This window comes from Lagenorhynchus albirostris, chromosome 1, assembly GCF_949774975.1.
Source record: "Lagenorhynchus albirostris chromosome 1, mLagAlb1.1, whole genome shotgun sequence".
Lineage (NCBI taxonomy): Eukaryota > Metazoa > Chordata > Mammalia > Artiodactyla > Delphinidae > Lagenorhynchus > Lagenorhynchus albirostris.
Window position 1 is genome coordinate 192,121,431 of NC_083095.1, and position 13,467 is coordinate 192,134,897.

General features: G+C 46.8%; 1 protein-coding gene across 2 annotated transcripts in view; it reads left to right on the top strand.

Moving 5' to 3' along the window:
• The window catches only part of ODAD2 (outer dynein arm docking complex subunit 2), a 209,559-nt gene extending 200,634 nt beyond the window's left edge, over window positions 1-8,925 (top strand). For both annotated transcript variants that reach the window (XM_060121843.1, XM_060121850.1), the window contains exon 21: window positions 8,495-8,925. In XM_060121843.1, coding sequence (XP_059977826.1) covers window positions 8,495-8,608 — 114 coding nt within the window. In that variant the 3' untranslated portion in view covers window positions 8,609-8,925. The remainder of the gene's footprint in view (window positions 1-8,494) is intronic.
• Window positions 8,926-13,467: the final 4,542 nt, after the last annotated feature.

Sequence of the window (13,467 nt, forward strand, 5' to 3'; positions counted from 1 at the left end):
GGACATGGCTCAGAACAGTATCTATAGCCCTTGAAGAGGAACTAAAGGTCCTTGACTTTGCTTAATGACTAAACTATTTTTATTTAGTCTTGTTGGACTGTTTTCCTTTGTTTCTGCATTTTCTCCCTTCTCTGATTAAACTTATTCTTTGGCTAAAGTGTTTCCACAGACAAAAGGCAGGCTGAGAACATGGGGGGCAAGCACCATAGGGTCCTGCTCCGTTTCAAAGAGGTGGAAGCAAAGCAAGGAAGTGACTTGATTGGCCATAGCTTAAGTAGTTGCCTTATTTGGGAAAGCCTAGCTGGTGATTTGTGATTGGTTGTTTTTAAGTTGTATTTTCTCAGGTTCAAGTGCATTGACTCTAGCTGAGGTTTTGCTTTGCTTATGAAGGCTACCAGGGCATTAGAACCACCTCACCTAATGGCCTCCTTGTTTAATTATGTTAACAATGCAAAACTCACACGGCGTGAGCGCGCCTAAAAGGCCCTGTTTCCTTGACTCAGAAGAGAGTAATTCTTTTTCTTTATTTTTGGCTGCACTGGGTCTTCATTGCTGCGCGTGGGCTTTCTCTAGTTGCGGCGAGCGGGGGCTACTCTTCGTTGCGGTGCGTGGGCTTCTCATCACAGTGGCTTCTCTTGTTGCAGAGCATGGGCTCTAGGCACGCCGGCTTCAGTAGTTGTTGCACACGGGCTCAGTAGTTGTGGTCCATGGGCTTAGTTGCTCCTGGACCAGGGTTTGAACCCATGTCTCCTGCATTGGCAGGCGGATTCTTAACCACTGCACCACCAGGGAAGTCCAAGAATGGAGATTTTAAATGGGCATTGAAAAGAACAAGGAAGTGACCTAATTAGAGACATATTTAGATTGCTGGGCAGTGAGAGGATCCAGTTGGGGCTAGATTTACGATGGGTTCATTTGCCTTGTTGCACACATATTGTCTCCAGCAGGGCTCAGTTAGAGGTGAGGCCACGGGGAAGACAGAGTAGGTTATGGTTTTAATGGATGGATGTCATAAGGAGGCTTAAGAAACCGCTGTAAGGCCAGCAGGTCCGGGGAAGGGCCCAGGGAGCCAGACGGAACCCCCGCCAAGGAGGCTGATGCAACCGACCGGTCTTCCCGCTCCCCGAGGGGCGGAACCGATGGCTCTGAGGCTGATGCAACCGACACCTGACATTGCCACAACACCCGAAAGATTACCCAAAAAGGGGGCTGCTTCACACAGCAAGCGCCTCTCCTGCGTCCACCCCGATAAATTTTGTTCGCGCTCGCACCCGGGCGCGACTTCTCTGGCCCCTTTCTCTCGGGCCAGTGAACCTCGCCTGGGAGCGTTCCCAAATAAAGCTCATTTAAGCGCTCCTCCGTTTTTGGTGCCGTTCCTTACATTTGGTGCCGAAACCCGGGAGGAGTACCCAGCCCCACAAATTACCGCGGGGCCACCCCTCCCCACCCCCAGGGGACGACCGGGGACCTCTGCTCACCCATTCGATCCGGCAGAAGCAGGGTAAGTCCCTCCTTCGTTCCCCTTGACCCCCGGGGGCCCTACCCGCCGGACTCCCTGTCCTTAACCGCGGCCGCGTCAGGGACTCCTCCATCCTCCCTCCAAGCCTCGGGCGGTTGTGGAGACGTCCCAACCGCCTGACAGCTCTCCGATCCGCCGTGACCAGAGACGTCTCTCTCTTTCTCTGTTCACCCGGGGACAGACCGGAGGTCATGCGGACTTCAGAATCCAAACCAGATCCTAAGGTACCCCTGGGGTGTCTCCTGGCCAACTTTACAAAACTCGGCTTTTCTCAAGATCTCCGCCGCGGGCGGCTCATATTCTATTCCACCGAGGCCTGGCCACAGTACCCTCTAGACAGTCAATCTAAATGGCCTCCTGAAGAGACTTTCGATTTCAACATCCTCCGCGATTTAGATAACTACTGCCGCAGGACGGGCAAATGGTCCGAGGTCCCCTACGTCCAGGCCTTCTGGTATTTACGCTCCCGCCCTTCCCTCTGCGTCGATTGTTCCACTTCCCAGATCCTTCTTGCCAAACAGACATCTCCTATATCCAAGCCCCTAATTTCCTTTGACGATAACCCCTCGCCACTAGCCGACCCACCTGAATCTCTCGCCTCTCCCCGCTCCAGAGCTCCTCTCCAACCCCCACCCTACCCTGGACCGGCCCCTCTCCCTCCCGAGCCCACCCCAACGCCCCCCACCACTCCCCCACTCCCCCCGTCAACCTCCCCCTTGGCCCCCCCTTCCCCCGCTTCCTCCCCCTCCGCCTCTCTCTCTTTGCCCCTCTCCTCGCCAGTCAGCTCACACGCCCGCTCACACCCCCATGACTCCCAGGACCCAGACCTTCTCTGTCCCTTAAGAGAGGTGGCCGGAGCGGAAGGATTAATTAGGGGTCATGTTCCCTTTTCCCTCCAAGATCTCTCTCAAATAGAAAAGCGATTAGGCTCCTTCCTGCCGAGTCCTCCCGCTGCATCAAAGAATTTCGCTCTCTCTCTCAAGCTTACGATCTAACCTGGCACGACATCCGTGTGATCCTGTCTTCCACTCTGACCCCCGACGAGAGGGAACGAAGTCAAACTGCTGCCCGAAACCACGCAGGTCAGGTCCACCTCACTGATAACTCTGTGCCCGTCGGAGCCACTGCCGTTCCTGGCACCGATCCGGGCTGGAGTTACCAGGACGGCCAAGACGGTCGCCGCAAACGCGATCTAATGATCCAGTGCCTCTTGGCTGGTATGCAGGCTGCCTCCCACAGGATTGTCAACTTCGAAAAGCTAAAAGAGATAATAACCCAAGAGCCCAATGAAAACCCGGCCGTTTTCCTCACCCGCCTTACAGAGGCCCTAACTCTCTACACCGCTTGGACCCTGACACCCCCGCAGGCGGAACGGTCTTGTCCACCCACTTTATCACCCAGTCAGCCCCTGATATCGGAAAAAAACTTAAGCGGGCAGAGGACGGCCCCCAGACTCCCATCCGAGACCTGGTAAAAAAGGCCTTTAACGTCTACAATGCCCGTGAAGATTTGCAGAGTCCAGCCGACAGGCCCGGATGCACCAAAAGGTGGCCCTCCAGACCCAAGCCCTCGTAGCCGCCCCTGCGGCCAGCCATCTCCCATGGACAACATCCACGCGACCCGCCAAAGGCAGCCCCACCAGGGGCCTGCTTCAAGTGCGGAAAAGAGGGGCACTGGGCTCGCCAATGTCCCAATCCCCGGCCTCCTTCCAAGCCCTGCCCTGGCTGTGGGCTAACAGGCCATTGGAAGAGTGACTGCCCTACGGCCGGCCCTCCCTCAGCGCCTCCACGTGGAGGGCGGACCGACCCGACGGCTCCACCACTCAAACTCCTGGGATTGGCTGACGACTGACAACACCCGGACTCGAAGACCCCCATCACCCTCGCCGAGCCCAGGGTAATGCTACAGGTAGTGGGTGAGTCCATCTCATTCCTGGTGGACACGGGGGCTACCTATTTGGTCTTGCCTACATATTCCGGGCCAGTTTTTCCTTCCCAGATCTCGGTTATGGGCATCGATGGTAAGCCGTCCTTCCCGCTCCAGACCGGCCCCCTCTCATGTTACATTGAGAGGCTCCCTTTCACTCATTCTTTCTTAGTCATACCATCCTGCCCGCTTCCTCTGCTAGGTCGTGATGTTCTCTTCCAATTAGGGGCCTCTCTCCAACTTGCCAGGCTTGATCCTAAGGCCTCCTCCTCTCAACTCCTGCTCCCCCTCCTCAGTCTGCAGCGGAACCCTCTCCCTCTCCTCTTCCTCCTCCCATCTCCCCCAACCGGATAGACCCCCAGGTCTGGGATAGATCAAAACCCATAATAGCGACACACCACCCCACGTCCTAATCCGTCTAAAAGACCCCTCTAAGTTTCCATCCAGGCCCCAATTCCCCATCTCTGAGACTCATCTAAGGGGCTTGCAACCTATTATCACCAGACTCTTAGACCAGGGGCTCCTCGTCCCCACGGACTCTCCCTGCAACACCCCCATCCTGCCTGTCCGCAAGGCCTCAGGAGATTACCGCCTGGTCCAAGACCTCCGCTGATCAATGAGGCGATAATTCCCCTCCACCCAGTTGTGCTTCCCGCCAGCTCACTGGACGGTTCTTCCCCAGGGCTTCCGCGACAGCCCCACCTCTTTGGCCAGGCTCTGGCGCGGGACCTCGCTTCCTGCCCTCTCACCCCCAGTATAGTCCTCCAATACGTGGATGACCTCCTCCTCTGTAGCCCATCTCTCAGCCTCTCAAAACAGCACACTGCTGACCTCCTCAATTATCTCGGCTCTCGCGGCTATCAGGTCTCTCCAGCCCAGGCCCAACTGTCTATACCCTCAGTAACCTACCTGGGAATCCACCTTACCCCCACAACAAAGAGCCTGACAGCCGAGTGCACCCAGGCCATCCGCGACCTCCAACCTCCAGAGACAGCTGGCCAGTTCCTCTCCTTTCTGGGCCTAACAGGATTTTTCCGACACTGGATCCCTAACTTTGCTCTTCTTGCTAAGCTCCTATATTTAGCTGCTAAAGAAACCCCCCAAGGACCCCTTACTGCTCCCTCCACTGTTTGACGGGCCTTTCTCACCCTCAGAGACACCCTGATATCCTCCCCTCCCCTGTCTCTGCCTAACCCAGACCGTCCTTTCCACCTCTTTGTAGATGAACGGATCTGAATAGCTACTGGACTCCTTGCCCAACCCATAGGGCCTTCCTATCGCCCCGTGGCTTACCTCTCCAAACAACCTGACCCAACCATTCGGGGACAGCAACCACGCCTCCGAGCTGACCAAACACTCAAACTGACCCTGGCCCGCCTGCTGACGGTATTCTCCTCCCACCGACTGGCCGACCTCCTCGGCCATAAGGCTCTCTCTCTCGGGCGCCTCCCGCATCCAGGAATTCCACCTGCTGTTCATTGAAAACCCTGCTATCTCCCTCGACCTCTCCCCCCACCTAAACCCGGCCTCCCTCTTGCCTATCTCTGACACCGGGACCTCCCCTTCTCACTCCTGCCCCCAAGTCGTAGAGGCCCTCAGCCTGCCGAGGGAGGGACTCTTTGATACTCCACTGTTAAACCCGGACCGCACCCTCTTCATAGATGGCAGCTCAATACTCGGCCCCGACGGACACCGCCGGGCGGCCTACGCGGTAGTAACCACCTCAACCATTATCGAGGCCAACCGCCTCCCAGAAGGGACAACCTCTCAAAGGGCTGAAATGATCGCACTCATGCGGGCCCTTGACCTCTCTAAGGGCCAAAGGGTCAATATCTATACAGATTCTAAATACGCCTTCCTGATCGCACACAGCCATTCGGCTCTTTGGAGGGAGCGCGGATTTTTGACCACCAAGGGCTCCCCGGTGGTCAACGCCTCCCTTATCGCAAAACTCCTGGAGGCCCTCCAGCTGCCTGAGGAGGTGGCAGTCACCCACTGCAGGGGCCACCAGTCTCCCTCTAACCCAACAGCACACGGTAACTCAAAGGCCGGCTCCGTGGCCCGCGAGCTCGCCAAAGAGGCCCCTCCAGCTCCGATCTTGTTCCTCACCACCTCAATCCGACCCGCATACGACCCCCACGAAGAGACAGCCCTACTATCCAAAGGGGGCCACCAGGCCGAAAAAGGATGGATTTTTATGGACAACGAGGTTGCCCTCCCTTCAGCCCAAGCGGCCAGCCTCCTAGCAGACGTCCACAAGTCCCTACACATTGGCCCGAGGGCGATGTTCCATTTCCTAGATCCCCTCTTCTACATGCCTGGACTCAGAGATGCCATCTCAAAAACTCACGTGGCTTGCCAGACTCGCGCGTCCGTCTCTCCACAAGGAGGCCTATGGCCCCAAATCCCTGCTCACCAGATGCGCGGACACCAACCTGGCGAGGACTGGCAGACTGACTTCACCCACATGCCCCCCTGTAAACGCTTCCGGTATTTGCTCACTCTCGTTGACACCGTTTCAGGTTGGATCGAGGCCTTCCCAACGGCCCGAGAAACGGCAGACACGGTCGCCACCATCCTTCTCCAACATATCATCCCCCGATTTGGCCTGCCGATCTCCATCCAGTCGGACAACGGACCCGCCTTCGTCTCTCAGGTGGTTCAACAGGTTCCTCCGCAGTCGCATACAAGAAGTCTCTCGGGTGGCGGTGAATCAGATGCTCCTCCACCCACATGCCTTACTACCCACAGAACCCCCCGCTGCCGCCCTCCCCTAACCTCCGGACCGCTGGCCGCCCGACTCCCTTCCGGCGCCCCTGTACAGCAGGAAGTAGCCAGAGACCAAATGTTGCCCATTACACCAAAGAAGTCGGGATGTAAGGCCAGCAGGTCCGGGGAAGGGCCCAGGGAGCCAGACGGAACCCCCGCCAAGGAGGCTGATGCAACCGACCGGTCTTCTCGCTCCCCGAGGGGCGGAACCAATGGCTCTGAGGCTGATGCAACTGACACCCAACATAGCCACAACACCCGAAAGATTACCACAAAAGGGGGCTGCTTCACACAGCAAGCGCCTCCCCTGCGTCCACCCCGATAAATTTTGTTCGCGCTCGCACCCGGGCGCGACTTCTCTGGCCCCTTTCTCTCGGGCCAGTGAACCTCACCTGGGAGCGTTCCCAAATAAAGCTTGTTTAAGCTCTCTTCCGTTTTTGGTGCCGTTCCTTACAACTGGTAAGAGAATGAATGAAAAGATGGACTGTACAATCTAAACTGCTTATGGAGGAAGTGAAGACAGGAGACGGTTTAAGGAAAAGTACACAGGCCAGTGGACTAGAGGTCGTGATGAGAACAAACAAGTAAGTTCAATGGCCAAATCAGAAGAGCAGTAATTGTTATCAGAGTCTGGAGGTTGGACTGTTGAGAGTGATGAAAAATAAGAACCAGGGTGTGACCCTGGAAGTAGGGGCTAAAGTGTGGTGAAAATCATTGACATGAGGAGGTCAAGAAACAGAGAGGCCAGACAGCCTTCAACACCCCAGTGTGATCAAGGTCTCCTCTTGTACAACCTCCTAAACGTTTCACGTTTTGCTTTCTTATTTAAGTCATCAGTCTACCTGGAAGGGATGTTTATGTGTGAGATTACCATTTTCATTTTCTTCTCTTTGGATAACCAGCTGTCCTTGGGCCATCTGTTGAATAGTTTAGTCCCTAAATATCCCTTGAACTCATTCCTTCCATGCTGTTCCCGGTTCTGCTTTACTCAGTTCTTATCACCTCTGGCCTGATGTGTTGCAGTTCCCACCAGTCCCCTCTCTCCACAGTCCTTATTCTATTAAGTTGCCATCAAATTTATCTTTCTAAAATACAAATATGACCATGTCACTCTCCTGATTAAAGTGCTTCAACAACTTCCTTTTCTTACCTGCAGAATAAAAGCCAAACTCCTAAGCCTGCCATATTTAAGATGTTTCACAATATTTTTCTTTACAATATTTCTTTCCTTATCAAGACATCCTCATTCTATGACATTATCCACATTTGTACTCAAAGGCTACTGTATGAAAAATGTTCAATTCAAATTACATTTTAAATCTTTCATCAGAACTGTTAGAATTATAATTGATAGATTAAAAAAGTTCTAATTTATTTGATATTTATTTGGCATCTACCATGTATCAGGCACATGGTAGATGTATGATTTTATAAGATTCTTCCAGAGTTTACAATCTAAAGTAGGACAAAAAGCATTAATACAAGTCTGTGAAAAAGGGAAGAATACAAGTATAGCAACAGACATTTGAGTAAACAACTATGAGAGTTCTGATGAGGGAGAAACGGCATTTTGCTTGACAGAAATCAGTGGAGGCTTTGCAGAAAAGTTAGCTGGGTCATGAAAGGTGGATAACAGAGTCAGAGAAGGAGGTGGGAGGGCATTCTAGGTAGAGTAATGGCACCAATCAAGGCAAAAGAAGTGGGGAAGCGTGACCTTGGACTACAGGATGGAACAGGAGAAAGATGAATGGCTAGAAAGGTAAACTGAGGCCAGAGCACAGAAATCCTTCAAGGACAGGTTAAGAGACTGGGCTCGAGTTAGCTGGCATTGGGAGTCAATGAAAGTCTCTACTGAGGGACTGATATAATGAGGTTGTGACACGATGGGGTAGCCTGGAACGCAGAGATTAAGCCTCGAGGATGCACGACAAGCTAGGCATGACACGCTGCTGGCCTGTCTCCGGAGGTGGAAGAGCCACAGAGGATGCAAGAGGAATTTCAAAGCAGAAATTTCGAGCAGTGAGATGACCAAAGCAAGGAGGGAGAAACAGGTCTAGCTCAGCTCCATTGAATAAAAAGGCAGAATTTCATGAGAAATTCCTGCATCTGATTAAGTACCATTTATATTTGCATTTGCCACAGTGGAATTTCTCGGCCCTTCTTTTTGGTGACTTAAAAAGCATTTCATATTTAACATCATTCTCATAGTCTAACTTTACCTGTTTAGATTAACGGTTTTATTCTCATTTCCCTCCTCCCCCTGCTCCTCCGTGTGTGCAGCTTCTACTGCGTATGGTGGGGTCACCTGACCAGGAGCTCCAGGAAGCCGCAGCTGGCTGTATATCCAACATTCGCAGGTTGGCTCTTGCTACAGAAAAGGCGAGATACCATTGAACGGACATTATAGCTACCAAATGTTACACGACACAGGCCATGTCACTCCCAGGGCCGGGAGGCCTCAACTGGGAAACATTTCACAGCAAATCCTTTACAAACAAATGTCTGAAAACACAGGAATTTAGAAATGCAAAGGATGCTGTTCATCCAAAAACTGTATGGGTGTTTTTGTTCTATTTTAGGGATACACCGTGTAATGACATGTAAAAGCCAATATATCTGTGATAATTTTCCAGGAATTTGAGAATATATGTATACAGCTTGTGTGTGTGTGTATCTATATCTATATATAGATATATTGGCGATGCTTTTGTTTGTGGTGATTTTAATAAAGATATGACCTTCCCGTTGTGCATTTTTTAGAGTCATTCATGAATGTCTTTAGAATTCCCTTTCTGTTAAACCAATCTGTCTGTCTTGACACTATGCTTTTGTTTGTTTGATCGCCTGCAACCCACGGGAGAGCTCTGAGGAGATGTGCTGATTTCACAAACTGTTATGGAATAGAATTCAGAGTTAAGCAGCTGGGCTGAGAGAGAGAGCATCCCGAGGTCATTCCAAGTTTCTCCGAAAACTATCAAACATCTGAGAAGACAACGTATAACTGGCACTGTACCAGATAATGCAAATCACAAAAACAAGCAATGAGTGAGGTTTTCACTTTTGGATTTCCAAAGTATAAACAATTAGATGTTTTATTTCCCTCACAGGATTCACCAACACTTTTACTGAAAGAATTAGTTTATGCTGATTTAAGGATAATATTACTTCACAGAAAATTGCTTTGAATTTCTGAACTTGTTTTCAGCACAAACAATACTTTTTAAAAAGTGGCTAGAAAGGATTAATGGCACTTTATCAGATTATAGAAACATTAGAAGCCACTTAAAAGCATCACATATGTAACCTTGGTGTGCTGCAATGTTTGGGAACTAACCGTCCCCAGCGTCTAAAACTAGCTAGGAAAACAGCTTTGTATGTGTCCACTCAGGAGACCGACCATCTCACTTAACGCTTTAGAGAGCAGGCAAGGTTTTATTGAAAAACATTAAGTACTGGGTACGTTCTTCATAATTTGGAGAAGATCATAAACTTAATTGAATTAAGTGTAAATAATTTGTATGAAATGAAAAGCCTGTACAGGATGAAAGTTATACCAGTGATAGATTCTCCAATAAAAAGGTGAGGCATTTCTGAGAACTTTAAGGTTCTGTAAAACACCAATTCATCTTCACTGCTTTTCAAAGGAGGTTATAAAAGAGGATAATAGAAACAAGGAAATAGTATCAATGCTAACAAAGAATAGAATTTAAATAATAGTGTAAATCCTTTAGCTTTCAACAGTAGTTATTTGTCATGTTAAAGTCACTGGTTGGCTGTGTTCTACTAACATTAAAAACACATCTAGAAATCATGGATTATGACAGCTATAGAAAATTAATAAGTATATTATTGTTACACTATTATTAAAAGAAGCTTTCACCGTCATTTTAAGATTTTTAAATATTCTTGGAATTAGTGGGTCCTGAGAGTGGAGGGAAGCAGCAGCACAAAGAACCAGAGGAACGGTTGAGAAGGATGTTCCTTTACCATATGCGAGCTTGGGGCTCTTGTTTGCATGATCACTAAATGCATAAAATAAGAGCAAAGTACCATTCTAAAGGAAACTAAGCTTGTGGAAACAGATACAGTAAGCTAACATGAAAATCATCTTGTGTATTTCTAAGAATTCTTTCTTTTAATTCTTGAGTACCAGGAATGCAGTAGCTTTAAAGTAAACAAAAGAGAACCTGAATTTCAAGGTCAATTTTTGGCTGTGTGTGTGTGTGTGTGTGTGTGTGTGTGAAATGGTGTAACAGAAAATTCTGACCTGACTAGAAAAATGTCAAAGGCAGTGAGTGAAAGCACCCAGAGATGTCAGAGAGCAAACATGCTGAGGATCACACTATTTCTTTGCTATTCCATGCAAAGAGACCAACTTTTCTCTCTCCATGGGACAGCACTTACTTTTTTTTTTTGCCTTAGTTTTTGTATAAGATGTTTTGTTTTATAGTTGTTTTCTGCTTTAAAGCTGACAACATTAATTCTAAGTTTTCAGCGACAAAGTTCTTTTTTAGGTTTTATTCTTCCCCAGGACATCCTGGGAATCCAATATGTTCCTCATCATAGCTGGCTATTTCAGTCTGAAAGGAGTTTAATTAAGGTGGAAGGAATTTTAAATAGATAGATAGATACTCTCTGATCTTCTACTGTCTTTAGCTTGGAAAGTTTCCTTTTAGAAATCCTGGTCACCATCATTCTGCTGTTTGTACTCACTATCATTTTGCCTCTCAGGATGACTTGTGTGTAAATAGTTTCTTTTTAAAACTTCTCTAGGTTCTGAAAGTGAGTGGAAGGTTAGATGTCTTAGGGAATGACACTGCAAATCCTATTATTTTGATAGATTTTGGAATTACCACTATGTATCTCTAAGGCATTTGCATGGACTTGAAAGTCAATGATTCAAACTATTTGGAAAATTTATTTCCACTTAGGAAAATGAGAAATTCAGTTGTTGATAGACAGACAGCCATCTAACAAGATTAGGTTAAAAATAATAAAGAAAAGTTCACAGTCCAAATAATTGAAGGTGTGTAATCACATTCCATAAAAGACAAGAATGGAATAGGCTATGTCCATTCTTATAATTCAGTGAAAACAGTAAGGACACCCACTTATTTAAGAACCTCACTGCCTCAAATGCATTAAGCGCCCAAAAAACACCTAGGTTCCTCCTGTACTTAAGTGTAAAAAGTGGGATTCTCTTCCTCAGTGAGAAAGGAGTAGAAAGAGAACAACATGTTATGTGACGCTACCTAATGCTGTCACTGTATTAGGTACTTCCTACTTGTGATCTCATTTAAAATACAGGAGAATTGGTAAAACCAGCAGATCTCGTATCATACTAGGGTCTATCTAAGTGGGCACGGTTATCCTGCAAGGACAATTTGGCAACGCACACCAGAAGCTTTTTAATTTTTTGTGCCCTTTGGATTATGCCCAAGGGTTTATGTACAAGGGTGTTCACCACATCATTATTTATAATGGTAAAAATGTTAGGGAAAAATCGGTTAATTTAATTACGGTGCAACCTCACCATGAAAACATGTTGTAGAATAATAGTTAATGACATAGAAAGCTTTTTGCAAGACATTGTTAAATTGGAAAGCAGGCTCTGAAACAATGTATACAGTGTGATCACATTTTAAAAATTATATACATGTAGCTAGTCACAATGAAAGAAGATGGGACTTATACACACCACGCTGTGATTAGTCAAAGAAGTGATTATTTCTGAATGGTGGAGTAAGAATGATTTTTGTTGTCTCTTTTGCTCATCTGTGTTTTCTAAACTATTTTACAATAAACATGAATTACCTTTTTTTTAATAAAAACACTCCCAGTGAATTTTACTTTTTTATTCTTTGGAAACTTCTAAGGCAGACATTCTTCCTCATACTAACTTTAAAAGAGAGATCCTCAGTTTACAAATGGGAGACACGACCCATACATAAATTTTTTCTTTTGACAAAAGAATGGTCGCTTCAACATCTAAAACACTATAATATACTTTAACCTACAAAATGCACATCTGTAATACCTTTCAACTACAACTAATAGTAGTACAGTGTACTTGAAGCATGCTGAAATGGCCCATAAGTAAATTCTGAAAATTTTGTTTTTGTCTAAGCAGCTGAATTCTATTCCAAGAGCACCAAAAGCAGACAAATGAAATAACTCAAAAAGTCATTGATAGATTGCTTTTTACACACTGTTGTTTTGAAAAGAATGATTTTGATCCATTCATTTATTGTTGTAGATGCCTAAGACAACCCATATAGGGATTTACTGTTCCTTTATATATTTTGCCTGAATTCGTCTAATAGAAATACACTTCCAACCAATAAATAAATATAGTACAGTTTCATAGACTTCTGTTCTCCTTTAAAGCATCGTGTTTTTCTCCTTTGTGCTCTTTATTTTTCTGCTCCGTTACATTAATTTCCCCTCATTCCAGCAATTGTTTTCCTTCTTTTTTCCTCCATTTTACTTTCCGTGTCTCCACCTTCTGCTCCCATTTTCTCTGATAAATGGTTGTTACATTTTCTGGCTCTTAAAATGCCTTATGCTTTCATTTCCATAAATGCAAGATCTAAAGTTAATATTTCAATGTTTCTGATGCACAGCTCTCATGGCTGACTTGAAATCATGCAACAGATGGAATCCTTATACTCCCAATTCATTTTTTTCAAAATTTCAAGTAGAAGTAATTATTCTTTATTTGCATCTATCAAGACAAAAGGGAGCTTTTCTTTTGCCAGTTCATGCCACCCTGATTCATTAGTTGATAAAAGACATCCTTTGCAGAGTACATAATTGGCCCATGATGTTCGGAGTTAAGACTTGTCATTTCAGTTTAGATTTATGTCCTAATTTATTTTCATGATTGAAAGGTATATTAGTGTATACCAGCATGGTTCATACATATTCAGAATCTACAGCTGGTTAGCTTGCTCATAAAGAAAGACTATGTATCAAAAGAGAGTTCAGACAAGATAGTGTGGATAGTTAAATGCAAATCCTATTTCATTATTGGAAGAAAACTGACCTTTGTCAATAGATTAGTTACATTATCAGTTACAAACCTAAATCCACAATGGTAAGGCAAGTAATGTAAATGAGTGAAAAGAGCTGGATTAAAAATAATAAGAATACTGAGACAATTGCCAATTGACCTTTATCCTCCATGTCTGGGAGACAGAAGGGAGTGGTGGAGACTGTGGAGAAGTGGAGAGTGCAGACAAATTACTACTCAT